Source organism: Macrobrachium nipponense, chromosome 41 (assembly GCF_015104395.2).
Source record: "Macrobrachium nipponense isolate FS-2020 chromosome 41, ASM1510439v2, whole genome shotgun sequence".
NCBI classification, from domain to species: Eukaryota; Metazoa; Arthropoda; class Malacostraca; order Decapoda; family Palaemonidae; genus Macrobrachium; species Macrobrachium nipponense.
The window spans coordinates 4,951,329-4,964,118 of NC_061102.1; the positions used below are offsets into that span (position 1 = coordinate 4,951,329).

General features: G+C 39.2%; 1 protein-coding gene across 2 annotated transcripts in view; it reads right to left on the reverse strand.

Annotated features, from left to right (window-relative positions):
- LOC135212446 (liprin-beta-1-like) overlaps positions 1 to 12,790 on the reverse strand; it is a 153,176-nt gene that overhangs the window by 131,101 nt on the left and 9,285 nt on the right. Inside the window, exon 1 of one of the 2 annotated variants that reach the window (XM_064245844.1) lies at positions 936 to 1,177. The exons of the other annotated variant lie outside the window; for it this stretch is intronic. Coding sequence (XP_064101914.1) covers positions 936 to 1,059 — 124 coding nt within the window. The 5' untranslated portion in view covers positions 1,060 to 1,177. Of the gene's footprint in view, positions 1 to 935; positions 1,178 to 12,790 lie in introns of those variants that run through there. 2 annotated transcript variants of the gene reach the window in all.

A 12,790-nucleotide genomic window follows, 5' to 3' on the forward strand; every position in this document is an offset into this window, starting at 1 on the left:
ACATACACATACACACAAAAACCACGTATACATCAATAAACAGACCCCAAGTGTCATGTTTTCATAAATACACCAATTATTACACAAGGGATCATGTTTGCATGTTGACATGTATGTATTGCGCGGCTATACGAGGTTTAAACATACACAAAAAAATCCGTATACATCAATAAACAGAGACCCAAAGTGTCGTGTTTTCATAAATACACCAATTATTACACAAGGGATCATCTTTGCATGCTGTGGTTATGTATGTATTAAGTGGCAGACCCCAAGTGTCGTGATTTTAATACGACGTCAAATGAATGACAAGGGACCATCTTCGCATGCTAGTTCACTCTTTATGCACATTCTGTGGGAAGGGATCATATTGTTGCTTCATCCACGTCAAACCGAATGACTGTGGTTTTATCTTTCTAAATTATTTATTTCAAAAGAACCCAAAATTTCCTATTAGTATTTTCAAGAGAATGTATGTACCTTCTTTCAGAATTTTCAAAAGAATGGAACCTTTTAAAAATTTTATTTTCAAAATAATGTCATTCTTTGTACTATTATTTTTTTCAATGTAAATTATCTTTAGAGTATCATTTTCATTTTCAAAATAATGTAACTTTCAAAAAATCACTTTCAAAATAATGTGATTCTTTGTGCTATTATTTTCTTCAATGTAAATTACCTTTAGAACATTATTCTCAAAATAATGTATCTTTCAAAAAATGAATTTCAAAAAGGAATGTTACTTTTGCAGTGTAATTTTCAAAAGAATGTAATTTTTATTTATAAATATGTGCAAACGAATGTCATTTTTACATAATTTCAAAAAGAATATGACTTTTTCTCAGAGGATTATTTTTGAAGCAATGTACCCACACCCACTAATCTTACGAGGTCTCGTACCCGAAGAATTCCTTACGAACTATATAACCACATACCTTCGAAGTCGGTCCCGAGCCCATCCTCCTCCTCCTCCTCCGAGCATATCTCGAGGCACAGAACATCCCGCCCTTCGGTTCCGTAGTCTACGACGAGGTAGGCACGGCGACGCCTTTCCGCCATGAAGGCGTGCTAAACGTCCCCTTTTCTTACATCCTCTCCTGAGATCCTTAGGGTACTCCCTTCTGCAGGAGAACCTAATGGTCTCGACTTCTTCAGGAAACCTCTTTGCTTACATCTTCTTCTGAGAGCTTTCGGGTACTCCCCTTCTGCAGGAGGACCTTATGTCCTAGACTCTTTCAATCCTCTTAGATCCTTAGGGTTACTCCCTTCGCAGGAGGACCTAATGGTCTCGACTTCTTCAGGAAACCTCTTTGCTTACATCTTCTTCTGAGAGCTTTCGGGTACTCCCCTTCTGCAGGAGGACCTTATGTCCTAGACTCTTTCAATCCTCTTAGATCCTTCCGGTATTTCCTTCTGCAGGAGGACCTTATGTCCTAGACTCTTTCAATCCTCTCAGATCCTTCAGGTATTTCCTTCTGCAGGAGGACCTTATGTCCTAGACTCTTTCAATCCTCTTAGATCCTTCCGGTATTTCCTTCTGCAGGAGGACCTTATGTCCTAGACTCCTTAAATTCCTCTCAGATCCTTCAGGTATTCCCTTCTGCAGGAGGACCGTATGGCCAAGACTCCTTCAGTGCTCTGAGATCCTTCTGGTATTCCCTTCTGCAGGAGGACCTTAATCCCCTAGACTCCTTCAATCCTCTGAGATCCTTCTGGTATTCCCCTCATGTAGGAGGACCTCATGGCTTCAACTCCTTCGATAACTTGCTCTTACGGGAGAGTGAGATCTGCGGATTCGTACTTTTTTTTTTCTCTTCTTGGCCATAAACGGCGATTTCACAGACTTGTCCCAATCACCCCAATCTCAACATGATGCCTTTCTTTACGTATTCAGTCTGCGCTGCGCTGAAAGCCGCTGCGCAGAAAGCTACACTGCGCATTCGTAGAACACTCTCCCCTACGAACGAAACCTCCGGCCGAACACAATCCCGCCGAAAAAATCTACAAACGGGAGAAAAATCTCGTCGCAACTACCAACCCCAAAAGGAACGCTATTACTAGATAACGAGAGAGAGAGAGAGAGAGATGAGAGAGAGAGAGAGAGAGAGAGAGAGAGGTGACAAGTCGGTATCGCTCGCACATAGCTACGGAGTGTTTTTTTCAATTGCATCGTTCCGCTCCATTGGTTCAATTAATAACGATGAGTCACATCCTCAGCTTTTTTTTTTCTTTTTTTAACCCTTCAGGACTCCACCGCTCTTCGCACCTGTGGGAAACGGCGCCGAGGTCCCGTCTCAGAGAGGAGGCTGCATTGCAGAACGAAGTGCATTGTACGTAGGGGAAGTTTCATTTTATCCTTGCATTACAGAGGAAAGTTTCCTTTCATCTTGCATGATAGCTGGAAGTTGAACATTTAAATCTGCTTGCATTGTAGAATGAAGTTGCATCTTATGCTTGCATTTCAGAACGAAGTTGCATTGTATGTTCTCATTATAAAAGGAAAGAAGTTTCCTTTTAAGCTTGCATGAAAGCAGGAAGTTGCATTTCATGTCTGCTTGCTTTGTAAAATGAAGTTGCATCTTATACTTGCATTATAAAAAAAATTGAAGTTCCATTTTATGCTTGCATTACAGACGGACGTTGCATTGTATGCTTGCAATATAGCAGGATGTTGCATTTAATATCTACTTGCATCGTAAAATAAAGTTGCATCTTATGCTTGCATTATATAAGGGTGTTGCATTGTATGCTTGCTTGCATTACAGAAGAAAATTTCACCGTATGCTTGTATTACAGAAAGAAGCTTCACAAAATGCTTGCATCAAAGCGGGAAGTTTCACAGTATACTTGCATTACAGAAGGGAGTTTCACAGTATACAAGTTTCACAGTTTACTTGCATTACAGAAGGGAGTTTCACAGTATACTTGCATTACAGAAGGAAGTTTCACAGTATACTTGCATCACAGAGGAAGTTTCACAGTATACTTGCATCACAGAAGGAAGTTTCACAGTATACTTGCATTACAGAAGGAAGTTTCACAGTATACTTGCATTACAGAAGGAAGTTTCACAGTATACTTGCATTACAGAAGGAAGTTTCACAGTATACTTGCATCACAGAAGGAAGTTTCACAGTATACTTGCATCACAGAAGGAAGTTTCACAGTATCCTTGCATTACAGAAGGAAGTTTTCACAGTATACTTGCATTACAGAAGGAAGTTTCACAGTATAGAACTTGCATTACAGCAGGAAGTTTCACAGCATACTTGCATTAAGAAGGAGGAAGAAGAAGCCTTTTATGCAGGCCGAGACCGTCTTAGCTCAAGAGATCTAGAGAATATTCTTCAGACCTTGGAATCAGCGATGTGTCAAATTAAACATTACATGGTGGCAATTTCAAAGAGACGGTAATGCCCAGCAACCATACCCACTACCATCTTCAGCGCCTGGGCAGGAGGAGGAGGCCCGGCTATTAGTCAAAAGTGATAAACGACTGTGGGTGCAATCATTGTCTTTCGTCTTCCCCGACAGGAACCGACGGCGCCTGAAACTGCAACTACTCGCTCGAGAGGCTCACCTAATTAGGCCGGAGGAGTTCAAACGAATATATTGGATATTTTCATTATTATTATTATTATTATTATTATTATTATTAGATGAAACCTATTCATATGCCGTTGGAGAATATATCTTACTCTTCGTTCCTAAATATGATGCTAAATGTATCTTGGGCATCTTGGAATTCCGAATTCGGTTTGTTTACACACACACACACACACACACACACACACACACACACACACACACACATATATATATATATATATATTATATATATATATATATATATAGATATATATAGAGAGAGAGAGAGAGAGAGAGAGAGAGAGAGAGAGAGAGAAGAGAGAGAGAGAGAGAGAGAGAGAGTCATCTACGTTTAACATTAATAACAAACAGCCTGACAACGTATACAGTTACACCCATATATACATTGAGAGAGAGAGAGAGAGATGAGAGACAAAACAGCTGCAGACGTATACAGAAGACACCCCATATTACAGTTTTCTATGAACGAGAGAGAGAGAGAGAGAGAGAGAGAGAGAGAGAGAGAGAGAGAGAGAGAGAGAGAGACTATCCACCAGCCAAGGAATAAAAGGCTAAATCAGAATCTTACAAATAATACTAGATGCGGGAATCGAATTCAATTCTAACAAAAGTCCTTATCAATGTTCTAATATAATAAATTCTCTACAAAATCCTAAAAGGTCGAATAAACGTTCTTAAATTCTAATCAATGAAACTCGACTATTTTACGGCCATTAATTAGGACAAAGGACAAGGCGAGAAAAAACAATTAATAATAATAATAATAATAATAATAATAATAATAATAATAATAATAATAATGTTGCGTATCACGTGTCCCATTTCACGCCCAGAGGTATTCGACCCCCAGCAACGCAACGAAGCGTAAAAAGGCCCTGGAGAGGAGGAGGAGGAGGAGGAGGAGGAGGAGGAGGAGGAGGAGGAGGAGGAGGAGGAGGAGGAGGAGAAGTGCCAGGGACGACACTTGGCGAGGTGATGGCACCTATCGTGTAGACAGCAGCAGACATTCCCCGGCCATGACAACTGAAAACGTATGGCTTAAAATGAAGCGCGCAAGCGCGCGAACGCACGCGGTGGTGGCCCTACCCCCAAAAAATAAACACACACATATACACACACACAGACGCGGGGCAAAATTCTTGGGGCGTGAGCACAGACCCTCCTCTAGGCTGAGTGCCTAATATTGTCGAGGTCATCAGCATGGACCACTTGACGTAAACACCTGCCTGGGATAATGAAGTGAGCAAACGGCTACGGCTCTCTCTCTCTCTCTCTCTCTCCTCTCTCTCTCTCAACTCAATATTCAAGTGTAAATCTGTGTGCCTGTACTACAGGTCCGCTTTTAATGTTAAATGTTACAACTTAAAATATTCTCTCTCTCAATATTTATAGGAGTAAATCTGTCCGTGTCTGTACAGGTCTGCTTCTAATGTTAAACGTTAAAACTGTTTTTAATGTTAAATATTAAAATTTTAAGGTATTCTCTCTCTCTCTCTCGTTCACAAACGCAATATTTATAGGTGTAAATCTGTGCATGTCTGTACAGGTCTGCCTTTGATGTTAAATATTAAAACTTAGGATATTCTCTCTCTCTCTCTCTCTCTCTCTCTCTCTCTCTCTCTCTCTCTCTCTCTCCTCTCTCTCAGGGAGTGTCTGAATTTTATCATTCATTATCGTATTTGGTTGAGATAATTTGAAATTCACAAAAAGCTTCACTCAATAAGATAAATAAAAACACAAATGTTGAATGGCAGAGAACTAAAGTCAAAATAATGAAGAAAAAAGGATTAATTGTAGAAGAAAAAAAGGATAATTGTAGAAATAGGATGTGTAAGAAAAAAGTAAAAAGAAAAAAAAAAAAGTCTGAGTCTTATGCTAAAATGGGAACCACAAAGAATCCCCCCCACCCCCAACAACAAAAATAACTACAAGGCCGAAGATAAGAATAAAGCCAGTAGTACCACACCACAGCTCAGTAAAAAAAAAAAAAACATCACATTTACAAAGCTGAAACGATTGCTATATTAACCCACATCAAGGGGTTCCTTTGCTCATGCTGTTTAAGTAACACGAACAATCAACAGAGCCAGTATATAATAAAAAATAAATAAATAAATACAAAATTACCAACGTCTCTCGTTAAAATCAGTGAATCCTGCCGGCAAATAGTTGTCCGATCTAATTCCGTATGTGTGTGCGTGTGTGTGTGTGTTTCTTGAGAGCCAGTAACAAAAAATAAATAAATAAATAAATAAATAAAAGAAATTCACCAGCTTCACAAGTAAAAGTAAATATCAAGTGAATCCTGGCAGCAAATAGTTTTCCGATCTAATTCCGTGTGTGTGTGTGTGTGTGTGTGTGTGTTGAACACATACCCAAATTCCTGTAATCCCCAAGACCTCAGTCGCCCCAAATCCGAGAGTAAATACGGATTAAACCAGAGGCACTAAACCTTAGCCACACACACACACCCTGGGGGAAAGTCAACCTCTTTTAAAACTCCTACCTAGCAACTATTAAAAAAAGAAAAAAAAACTGCACCGATTTTTCTGTACGAAACTCTTAGCTACGATCGGGCATCGCTCAGCTGCTCCCCAGATGCTATCAAATGGAGGGGCGTCGGCGGCGCTTCCGGAACTGGAACTCGGTGGTGCCAGATGCACGGTCATGGCTAACTTTAGCCTTTGATAAAATCAAAACTATTGAGGATAAAGGGCTGCAATTTGTAACGTTAGGTGATTGGAGGGTGGATGATTACCACACCGATTTGCAGCCCTCTAGCTTCGGCAGTTTTTAAGATCAGAGGGCGGACGGACAGACAAAGTCACTTCAACAGTTTTCTTGTAGAGAAAACAAAAACTATTATCACTAAATAAATACAGTGACGGGAGGTGGGTGGGGGGGGGGGGGGGGGGGGGCGGGGGGGGGGGGGGGGGGGGGGGGGGGGGTAGAGGGACTGAAGAGGGTTACAACAGCTCTCTTAAGAATAATATCCATCTGCAGAAACATTCGAAATGAGTACTACAAAATAAATCTCTATCACGAAAACAGGGATATTACACTACAAACCACTTGAACTTGAGAGAGAGAGAGAGAGAGAGAGAGAGAGAGAGAGAGAGAGAATTCGACCTTCAAATTCAAGAAAAACCTGCGGTATAATGTCTTCTCCCTAATCCTCCTCGCCTCCTCCTCCTCCTCCTCCTACCTCTAACTGACTGACTGACTGACTCAGGCTACGAAATTAAACTCTTCTTCCTCCTCCTCCTCCTCCTCCTCCCCTCCTCTGACTGACTGACTGACTGACTCAGGCTACGAAATTAAACTCTTGGTCTGCCTCCCTCATTACCACACCCCCCCACCCCTACTCTCTTCTCAAAAACATTTTTCCGATCCCAAATACCTATTCACTTTCTGTTCTTCCCCGGCCCCCGGCCCCCCCTTAGCCTCTCTTTTGGGGAGAGGGGGGGTTTAATCTGTTTACTTTATGATGAAACCCCAGAGGGAGGGAGGGAAGGGGAATGGATAGAGGGGGATGGGGGTGGGGGAGGGGTGGGGTACTTTTGCCATATATATTAGGAGGGGTGGGAGAGAATACCAGTAAGATATTGAGGTAAAAAGATGCCCTCTCAGGGTTGTCATTGTCTGCTTTCGATGGATAGTAAAAAAAAAAAAAAAAAAAAAAAAAAAAATAAAAAAAAAAAAAAAAAAAAACATATATATATATATATATATATATATAATATATATATATATATATATATATATATATATATATATATATATATATATAAATGGGGCCATAAAAATGAGGCAATACAAACATCAAAAACCACAAAATGAAATAAATAAATAATCAAATTAAAAACCCCAGCTTTTAAAAAACGAAAACACCATTTGTACACTTTTTTTTGTCAGCACCTGCATAGCAATCACAACACGATGATGCTATGTGATTGAAGACACAATCCATCCGAAATAAGGCAATAAAAATATCAAAATCACACATTAAAATAAATAAACGATTAACAAAAGAAAAAAATACTTTCAAAACAAAGAAACCGCCCCCCCCCTTGACACTTTTTGTCAGCACAAGCATTACAATCACATCATGATGATGCTACGTGACTGAAGACTGTGACTGAAGACGCATCACACCTGACTTGATCTACGATCAATAAAACAAAAAACCAAAGCTGAGCTCATCATCTGAGAGCTGCCCATTCAACGAAGAGATGTAGCACGCATCGAATAAGAGGCTCATTAAATCAAAGCATGGCTGAATTTAATAACGACAGAGTCGAACACTAGCGAAGGTGTTGACAGATGTATGGCAGATGACTGTCAAGATAAGTCACGAGATCTGGGGTGCATGCCACTTGACACACAGAGAGAGAGAGAGAGAGAGAGAGAGAGAGAGAGAGAGAGAGAGAGAGAGAGAGTAACGTGTGCCACTTTGTATAAGCAATCCCATCACTGAAGTGTGACAAGTGATTGAAGACGTGTGTGAAATGACTGAACATGCACATCAGGGGATGTCAATTAGCTTGACAATAGTGACATTTAACAGCAATTGTGACATTCAATAGCACACGTTTTGACATTATTATTATTATCATTATCATTATTATTATTATCATTATTATTATCATTCAGAAGACGGACCGCATTCATATGGAACAATCCCACCAAAGGGGGCCACTGACTTGAAATTCAAGCTTCCAAAGAATATTACGGTCTTCAACAGAAATGAGCTACATCAAGTAGAGGGAAATCCAGAAAAAAAATGAGATTACCTTATTGAAAAAGAGAAAAACAAATTCATAAATAAATCAATAAAAATTTACGTAAATTATCAAAATAGAAGAACTTTATTAAGATAGAAATACACTGCATCTTCGCTGACCTTTCAAAGTTCTAATTCCGCGAAACATCCGGTGTTGAGAGAGAGAGAGAGAGAGAGAGAGAGAGTTCTCTCTCTCTCTCTCTCTCTCTCCAAAATAATTTTTAAAATAATTCAAGAAAGAAATAAGTAATAAACATTTGAGAGAGAGAGAGAGAGAGAGAGAGAGAGAGAGAGAGAGGGAGAAATTTTTATTTAGCGGAGAACGAAGTTTTCTTTCTCTCTCTCTCTCTCTCTCTCTCTCTCTCTCTCTCTCTCTGAAGCCCAACAGTGACAGATCAATTTAAGCCAAAAACATTTGCATGTTCCTAACTGTCTGCGCCCACTACTTGTTTTGGGGGAAGACTTCAAAGTAGAGAGAGAGAGAGAAGAGAGAGAGAGAAGAGATAGAGAGAGAGAGAGAGAGGAGAGAGAGAGAGAGAGAGAGAGAGAGAGAGAGATTTTTCATGTACAAATATTGATCAATCTTGTAAACAAAGACTTTTAAGTGTATGATGGCATATATTATATATATATATATTCTAATTGTCTTAATTGATAAACCTGAATTTTTGTTCTATCAGTAACACCACATTTCTCTGGTGTGTCTGCAATGTTTTGTATTTACTTAAGGGTCTCTCTCTCTCTCTCTCTCTCAGAAAAAAAAGCCCACAGAGACACAAACAGGACTTCGAAGGCCATTTCAAAAGCGGGTGCTCTTTCAACGAGATTTAGTCCAGATATCTAGTTTATTTTCAGAGAGAGAGAGAGAGAGAGAGAGAGAGAGAGAGAGAGAGAGAGAGAGAAATAAAAAATTCAGGTCTGTCAACTATAAGGCAAACTTCCGACCAAATTCTGATTTCATCGCAACCCTATAAAAAAAAAAAGTTTTGTTTACAACATTAATTCACATTCCCAGATGAAAATCTGTGTGTATAGTATACATATATGTGAATTTAAGGATAAAACTCAGTCGAAAGAAGTCGGTTCTTGTCGAAAATGTTAAAATGTCATCATAGCCCCTTTCTGTTCACGACCAACAGACCAAACAAACCCACCTGGCGCATTATTATAATAAGACATGAGCGGGTGGAAAAGAACTTTATTCCCTGTGCAAGCACAAGCATAAGGTGCGCCACATCTGTAGCCACACAAGCACGCGGCAGAACGAAAAGACGAAGAAAAGGAGAGTACATTGTAAGGACCATGACATCATCGCATTCTCCCATACTCCCCGTCCCAGCACGATTCGTATGGGAGCAGTTTCAAAGGCGAATCTCGCCTACTACTACTACTACAGAGTAAGTATAAACACATATATGTGTATATACTTACTCGTAAAATGGGACGCCACTGTGCGTCTTGGTAAATGCAAACTTTCGTGAAGTTTTAGCAAATGAGCATATGTGAATTCAGCTGAGATTTATTTTTTTCAAATAAATGTACCTATACGTGACTGTGGATTCGTTTCCTATATAATAATAATAATAATAATAATAATAATAATAATAAATAATAATAATAATAATATTCTTTGAAAGCTTGAATTTCAAGTCAGTGGCCCCTTTGGTGGGCTTGTTCCATATGAAAGGGGTTAATCTTCAGAATAATAATAATAATAATAATAATAATAATAATAAACTAAGAGAGAGAGAGAGAGAGAGAGAGAGAGAGAGAGAGAGAGAGAGAGAGAGAGAGAGAGTCAGGAAGGATACGCGTACAATACTCGAGGAAAAAATAATTAACTGTATCGTACGAGTTCAATACGCGTGCCACTTTCCCATCAGTAAAAAAAACTGTGTGTGAGAGAGAGAGAGAGAGAGAGAGAGAGAGAGAGAGAGAGAGAGAGAGAGAGAGAGAGAGACACGGGGGTGACCCAAATGAGGCGTATTTTTTGTCGAGTACTAAGATGGATGAGCAAATGCGTATTCGGGTTGCTTACGCGTACGAAGTCTGTATGTAGTCTATGACTCACTCCGTTGTTTACCATATAATAATAATAATAATAATAATAATAATAATAATAATAATAATAATAATCGTCGACTGCTGTTTCCCTCGTTCGTTCATTTGACTATAATCATCTTAATTGTAAAAAGAAGGATTTCGTTTTAATTTCTTGTAAATTAACACTACATCTATCACTATTATGTCATTTCCACCTTAACAGAATAGCCGAGAACAATCTTTGTCCAATAATAATAATAATAATAATAATAATAATAATAATAATAATAATAATAATAATAATAATAATAAGGTCGCCCACATTCACCATAATTGCGTTTTACACCAAGCGAATCGAACCGAGTCACCAAGAATCAACGCGAATCACGCTCGTCTTCGATTCGCCACGCCCAGTTCACGAAGCATCAAGACGTAGAATCACTATTCGTCTTGACTCGCTCGCCGCCACTCCGACTTCAAAAATGTAACCGCTGACACCAAGCGAATCGGCACGATTTGAATGGATTCGATTCGCTTACACTGAAGTTAATTTGGTGAATCAAGACGAATGGTGAATCGCGTTGATTCGTCGTGAATTGACTGATTCCGTTCGCTTGGCGTTATTTTATTATTTTAATTATTAGGGACTGGTTTATCCAGACCTCTGAGCCTAATAATAAAAGCAGCCTTATTAGGGAGCGCTTAGAATCCAACCTCGCGCGATGTCTGTCTGACAAGGAAAACGGGTCATTATTATTATTATTATTATTATTATTATTATTATTATTATTTGTTGGGGGAAACCTCTCTATCACGAGAGTCTATATAATGTTCTAGGGTTCCACAATAATACAAAAAAAATATTAATAGTTCGTGTACAATTTAAAAACACTTTGCAGTCCAAAAAATTTTGTAAAGTGTTTTTAAATTATACACGAACTATTAATATTTTTTTAATTATTGTGGAGCCCTTACAACATTTATTATTATTATTATTATTCAGAAGACGAACCCTATTCATATCGAACAAGCCCAAAGAATTGCGCCTTCCAAAGAATACGACGCTCACGAGGAAAGATAAGGTTAAAGGCAACAAAAAAGAAAATATCTCCCTTATATATCAAAAATGGAAAAAAAATAAATAAAGTGATAAGCAACACAGCCACCTTATCAACAAGCACTCTCTAGCCACGACCCCCAATCCCCCTACCCGCCCCCACAAGCCTTCCTCCACACCCCCAAGTCTAGCATGAACTCATTCTTTGGCTTTGTCCTTGCCTTCTCTCTCTCTCTCTCTCTCTCTCTCTCTCTCTCTCTCTCTCTCTCTCTCGATAGTTTTTGCTGAGTTCAATTCGTTTTATCTGTCAGTTTCTTACACTCGTTACTCTATGGTAGCCCCCCAATTTCAAAAGAAAGTCGGTCTTTCTCCTTTCTTTATATATGAAAGATGCAGTAGTCATTTGTGAGGTAGAATTTCTTTTTGTACAAAACACAATAAAAGATACATAACGACATAAGGACAATGTAAAAACGTGAATGTTACAGACTAAATGTATCAAACCTACGTAAGAGATTCCCAATCAAAATTCACGAGAGAGAGAGAGAGAGAGAGAGAGAGAGAGAGTCAAAATTCTGTATTTCATTAAAAATCATTATTACGATAAACTCAAAGGGCCTTAAAAAAGGTTTTAAAAATTTGATCATCAAACGCTATGCACTAGAGAGAGAGAGAGAGAGAGAGAGAGAGAGAGAGAGAGAGAGAGAGAGAGAGAGAATTAGTGACATCATGTCTCATGTGGACTCAAGGGTCAAGTTCCTGGGCGCGACGAGAGACACTCCAATTATAATTGTTGTTTACAACGGTACTTGAATTTTGCTGTGCAAGTGCTGCTGACACCAAGTCCCTATGCATGACATGACATCACTCTTGTGTTTGCTCTGAAGAGAGAGAGAGAGAGAGAGAGAGAGAGAGAGAGAGAGAGAGAGAGAGAGAGAGAGAGAGAGAGAGAGAGAGAGAGAGAGAGAGAAAATTACTTCTTTCCTATAAACTGTGAAAACTGAGGAATTGTTGACCAATTACAGACAACTAACTCAACTTGCAACAGGGACACCAACAAGAGAGAGAGAGAGAGAGAGAGAGAGAGAGAGAGAGAGAGAGAGAGAGAGAGAGAGAGAGAGAGAGAGAGAGAGGTGTTTGTGTGTGTGTGCAGGGCCATTACATACAAACCTCAACCTTAACTGTCCAAATAAGAAAAATAAATGGGCACTAGAGTTCAAAAGCAATAATGAGCATCAAAGATACAACAGCAAAACTAATCATCAAATCATTCTTTCTGGGAAAAATGATGGAGCCTC